General features: G+C 33.0%; 1 protein-coding gene across 1 annotated transcript; it reads left to right on the forward strand.

The window, feature by feature from the left end:
• Window positions 1-3,439, forward strand: LOC132754730 (uncharacterized). The gene is made up of 6 exons (XM_060745410.1): window positions 1-144; window positions 982-1,109; window positions 1,761-1,855; window positions 2,610-2,729; window positions 2,907-3,041; window positions 3,297-3,439. The coding sequence occupies exons 1-6, from the start codon at window positions 1-3 to the stop codon at window positions 3,320-3,322; spliced, it is 648 nt and encodes a 215-aa protein (XP_060601393.1). The 3' UTR covers window positions 3,323-3,439.
• The last annotated feature ends 2,675 nt before the right edge of the window (window positions 3,440-6,114 follow it).

Raw genomic sequence — 6,114 nt, forward strand, 5'->3', positions numbered from 1 at the left:
ATGAGTCTTCACATCGTCGTGTTTGGTGTTTTTTGTGTTGCTGTAGGTGTAGCATCACTTCATGGCTGTAACGATTTGCAGACTTTCGGAGATGTTAGAATTCCAGTGTATCAAACGTTTATTCAGACTGCGTTTGATAATCTTGTAAGTACAATTGCGTTGTTTTTTAGTATTTTTCTGCAGTAGACTCAATTCATAACACATTAGGAAAACCAAAGCTAACATTTTGAAGCAAGTTTGTAAAGTAAGTTTTGTTGTTTTTTTGTTGTTGTTTTTTTAAATATCCTCGTATTGTAACTGACTGAGAGCTCTTAATTAAATATCTATTAATTTTGTATGCGTCGTAAGAACAAAAATATATGTCTAACTGATGAAATAAGAAAAGTTTTTCCCCAAAATATATTGATTTAAAAAAGGAAATATGTTCGCTAGCTGATTACTCACATCTGATAAAATAAAGTAGAACCTAAGTTTGGGGTTAATTTTGTGATTGTCAATAAGAATAACGTGAAATGTCTTAGATAATGTAAATATATCAAATATTTCATTCTAAGGTTTTATGTCGCTTTTTCATTCATGAAATAGATGTCATCTTAACCATGTGTACTCATTGACATGTATCAATCTTACATTATAAAAAAAACCTTAAAAGTCGAGAACCCTGCATGTAACATTTTTGGAATAACAAGATACGCTGCGCATTGATCATGTTTTTGTATACTAAATTGAAAGCGGAACATCCTTCAATGTGTAAAAAAAACATGGGCTTTCCATTTATTATATAATAAAGTCTTAGCATAAACAGTATTTTATTTCATCCTTTAATACAACACTTTTACAATTTGATTACGTTTGATTTAATAGTTCGACAAGAGCATATTTTGAGCTTATAATGGCTGTTTAACTTGTTGTTTCTGGTGCGTTTGATTACAATGTCAGGATGTTATATAACTATTCTTTAAGAACAGAAGTGTTGTTTAGGTTGTAGATAAAAGTTTAAAAGAAGCCTATGTCTTGCTGCCTATCCCATCACCAATTACTGTCTTCACAAATTACAACTGTAGGATTACCAAGACCGATGACAACTACATGCGAGTCTGCAAAGGAATGTAAGTACAAAATCAACTTAAATATATCTACTTTTTTTAGAACGTTATCCACCATGACTTTTATATAATCAAATTATAACCATCGTATAATTGAAAATAATAGAAAAAAGCTAGTTGAAACAAATTAATTTACTAACTGGTTCTAACTGCTGAGGACAATGAAGCCTAAGCGTTTTATTTTTAAGAAAATAAGATGGCATGTAGTAATTGATGAAACCTAACAAACGTGGCTTTCAAAGTTTGCTCTATGACCTAAGTGACATATAACTATTTTGTAAACTTTTCTTAAAGTATTTATAATTAGCATAGTTCAAAAAAGAATGCATGGTTTTATTGCTATTAACAGTTTCACCAAAAGTGGAATCAGTCCGAATCACCATCATGAATCAGACTAGCTGCATGTTTTTTAAATTTAATATATTCATGTTAATTAACGAAACCATATTGTGTACGCTCCGTTCATACTCTACCCTTATGTCGATTCCTCTTTTTATTCGGTGCTTTGACTATATTTTGTTAGAGGCTGCGTTTACTTAATTGCCTTTCCTTTTAGAATAGTGTTCTCATATTGTTACTTTACATATATGTGAATAATTATTGTTGTCGTTAGGCGGTATATTACGATAACATAAAGATATTATTCTTTATCAGCGATCCAACCTGCAAGACATGCGTGGAATATAGCTTTCCAATAACTCTTGAGGCTGACGGAAACAGGATCTCATTTTCATACACAGATCCGAATGGTAAGTAAGTTACCAGAATTTCTGTTAAAAGTTTCTAGAATATTTCATGGGCAAATTATGTTGGTTTGTGGTTTTACCAAAGTTGGGACATGTAAGCACTCAAAACAAAAGGTGCTTAAGAATCTAATTTGTTTAACTTGACATTATGTTTAGCAGATAAACATAAATGTTTTGCAAATTGATAGTCGATAGATGAATATAAGATGCGTCAGTTGAACGAATTGATCCCCACCCCTACCCGTTGCCCCATTTTTCTGTAATTCATGTATCTTTTTTTTTTACCCAAAGAACTATTATTATTTATTAACTAATATTTTTTTAATAATCTGTTATTTATTAATTATAAACGATGCTCCCCGTTCTTTCACCGCCCTTGTACCAACTTTTCTGTTTGTAACGCTGTATGTGCCATGCTGAGGGTCCTGTGTTAAGTCGGTACTATTGGGTGCTGCATTTAGTGTATGTTTGTTGCTCATTCCTCACATATTTAAAGACGATTTGTGTTATGAAAGAAATATTAATGCTGAATGCGATGCAACTGTCCTTTTGCCAGTGTTTTGAAGCATTTGTTGAACTCGAGGATTTCAGTACTTCAAAGTTTACAATTAATCAAACTTTAGTGTCTCCTTGGCTCCTTGCCGCTGGTTCTTGTTGCTAGGTCGTGTGGGTGTTGCGTTCGTTGAACGCTGCCTTTCCTTGTTGATCTTGTTTATCATATTTTACATCTACATTAATTTTAGTCGTTATATTTCAGGACAAACGGTATATGATTACTACTGGTCTCCTTGTCCAAGTAAATATATGTTGAGAATACAGTGTCCAAGTAACAGCCTTCAACAAAATAATAAATGTGCACGGACAGGGACCCGAATAAGTATGATATTTTCCTTCTAAAGATTACATTTGTTGAGTTTGTTGATAAGAAAGATGAAGATTTAACATACTGTTTAAAATTTCATTCACAATGTTAAATGAAATATTATAAATAGTTTGCCATTAAAAATTTTATCACTTTTGTGTAAGTATTTATTTAACATTGTACATATTTAAGCCGTGTTTCTGGTGGGAGATGTTAACCAAAGTAATGCTCCATGGAATGATATGGCCAAGGAAATCTTCACTGCAACCGGGGTCAAGTTTGGAGAGATAGATGGCATGAATTGGTTTTACACAGAAAATACCGGAAGTAAGTGTAATTTTTATGTTGAAATTTATGAATTTTCTATAAAAATCAAAGGAGATTCACATTAAAAAGAAAAGGCACTGACCAATTACTAAACTTTGAAATGTTTTTTCTAGTGTCGTTAAAAGGAAAATTGTTAAGAAAACTATAAAAAATTCAAGCAAATATGCATGCTTCAAATAAATACTGTGGTTAGACGAGGGTACTTTATAAAAAGAACAACTGTCAAAGTTATATTTTTAATTTGATTTATTTCAGCTCCATGTGATATTTGTAGCGGATGAGGAGAAGAAACATAAGGAAAAACAGAATAACATAAACTCTAAAATCCTAATAATATTTAATAGCAAAGCAGTTAAGTACTGAAACCATAAAGAACGCGAAAATGGCAATATTGAATTTCTACCGTGATTTGATTAAGTCTTCTCATTGACAGTTATTGTAAAAGTAAATACAGGCTAAATCAATAATTTAACATGAAAATGGTTTTTAGAAGTAAGAATCATTTGCAGACATTAAACTTTTTTGCTATCAAAACATCTTGTTGTTTTTCTCCATGTCATTTAAATACAATATGTGTGATCCTACCCATTCTTTTATATGTTATATCACTGCCTTTCTTTCTTTACACGGGTCTGTTGCATTCATTGAACTCCGCCTTTCCTTGTTGATCTTCTTTATCATATTTTATAACTAGGCTTTGACCAGTTTTGTCTAGAGCATGATTCGTGTACGGATATGACAAGCTACCGTCCACGCCCCGACCACCGTCCTTAGTAGTATACAGCATTTTAAACATGTTATGGTGAAACTTTGAGTTTTTGAAACAGTTACACCTTGAGGTCAAAAGATGAATTGTCCATAGCATGTTTACACTATGGGTAAAATTGCGGATCCAGTACTTCAGACATTGTTTTTATTCACGTTACGAAATGTTAACGACATGAACATTTTTTGTGTCAGTATCCTCTTTCTAAGATTTTATCGTTTTTGTTCTTTGATTTTGATTCATTTTAAACATTGATTTGTTAGTCAACACAAGTAAAACATAATGTCAACTTGTACCTCGTTTTAACTTGCATACCTCACATTTTTATACTGTTCTGTGAGAATGACACCTTTGTTCACAAGTTGAACATGATATTAATACAAATTGCAAACATATTGTATAACAATTATGAAAGATCAATTATTCAATAGATGTTAATATTTTTCAGGTAGATAATTATTACCATGGGTCAACACGTAACATACAGAATGCACATTAAGATAAATCTTTTGGCTTTTCCTCATTTTGTTTAGCTCACGTAAGCCAAACGAATTCATGGTGTAATATTGTGCCCCCAACAGTATCTCCTCTGAATTCAGTTACTTGGTATTAAATAAACTACACAGAAAAGACCATTGGGCGGCCCATATCAAAATTCTTAAAATCGTTAGTGGTTGTTTGTATAAGTAGGTAACATGACAACAAAATGGTAAATGGTAGCTCAAAACATATAATGAAGAATTGTAAAGCTAGTAAATTTGATTTATATTTGCCATTCTTAGAGTATAGAAATACTCCACTCGACTGAGGCTACTTCCCTGCCCAATTATTAATAGGAAGAAGGTTAAAATAGAGAGAAATAAGAATCCCAAAAGAAAGCCCAACACGGCAAAATTGAAAATGTTGCAGGCTCGGTTTAATTGAGCCTGTTCATGGACAGTACTGTCTATTCTACCTACAACTCAAATACAGTTACTACATGAAAATAAAATAATCACAATTCAGAAATTCAGAAAATGGAAAAAGAAACCTGATCTAAGATAGAGAAAAACGGAATCCTTAGAGAATGCACGAATCCCCTCCTTTCATTGGCTTCAGAAGAATTAAACATTTCAACACGAAAATTGTGAAATTATTTAGAAACATCCGCAGATTTGTTCAAACGGAGTTATTATGGAACCTTCAATGTAACACTTTCGTGTCATTGCATGAAAAGTGGCATTTGGTTCCCAAGTAAAAAGAAAGCGTGTGCCCTAAAAGAGAAAAGAATGAGCGAAAGTAAACAAACGTTACATTACCACGGTGCATATCCATATCGGTACCCTCTTTGCGAAATCTGCTGAAACGGTACCCTCTTTGCGCATGCACAGGCCACTCTCTGCTAAAAACAAACCAGCGATTGATAAAAATCCAGTAAAAATTAAATATAATAAGGAACGAAAGTATAACACGTAGAAAAGATGCATACCACGGAACAGTAGGATGTTTTATCTATGTGCTGATTTGTCATGTGCCCGTTTTTCATGTTCTGCAACTTCACAATAAGCTACAAAAATCGACATGTCTTGCTTTGCCCGCCACCTCGACATATTTTTCGGACTGAAATGAACCTGTGGCTTGATTATATATGCATCATACATATTTAGTATGTTCATTTACATATCATCTTCGGACAAATGGCATTACATTGTCGGAAATAATTGTAAAATTTATAAAAACACCCTACTTTCGGTTTTGCAGCGGCACGGGCTACCTCTCTTCATTTGAATTTTTATATCACAGGCACTCTCTCATATTTTTTACAGATTGGTACCCTCAAGGCACGATATATGCTTTTTTTTGCGTTAATCGTAAGGTATGTAATATTTTAATACGCAAATAAAAGCATATGTCGTGCCTTGAGGGTACCTATGTGTTAAAAAATGAGAGGGTACCTGTGATATAAAAATTTAAACGAAGAGAGGTAGCCCGTGCCGCTGTAAAACCGAAAGTATGGTGTTTTTATAAATTTTACAATTATTTTCGACAATGTAATGCCATTTGTCCGAAGATGATATGTTAATGAACATCTAAATATGTATGATGCATAAACATTCTAGTGTTCCGTGGTATACATCCTTTCCACGTGTCATACCTCCTTTCCTTATTAAAATGAATTTTACTTGCTTTTTATCCATCGCTTGTTTGTTTTGAGCAGAGAATGACCTGTGCATGTACAAAGAGGGTACCGTTTCAGCAGATTTCGCAAAGAGGGTACCGATATGGATATGCACTGTGATTACGATAAATCTTCCCCCAAGTTTTGAT

This window comes from Ruditapes philippinarum, unplaced genomic scaffold, assembly GCF_026571515.1.
Source record: "Ruditapes philippinarum isolate M1 unplaced genomic scaffold, ASM2657151v2 ctg1916_1_1_1_1, whole genome shotgun sequence".
Taxonomy (NCBI): Eukaryota; Metazoa; Mollusca; class Bivalvia; order Venerida; family Veneridae; genus Ruditapes; species Ruditapes philippinarum.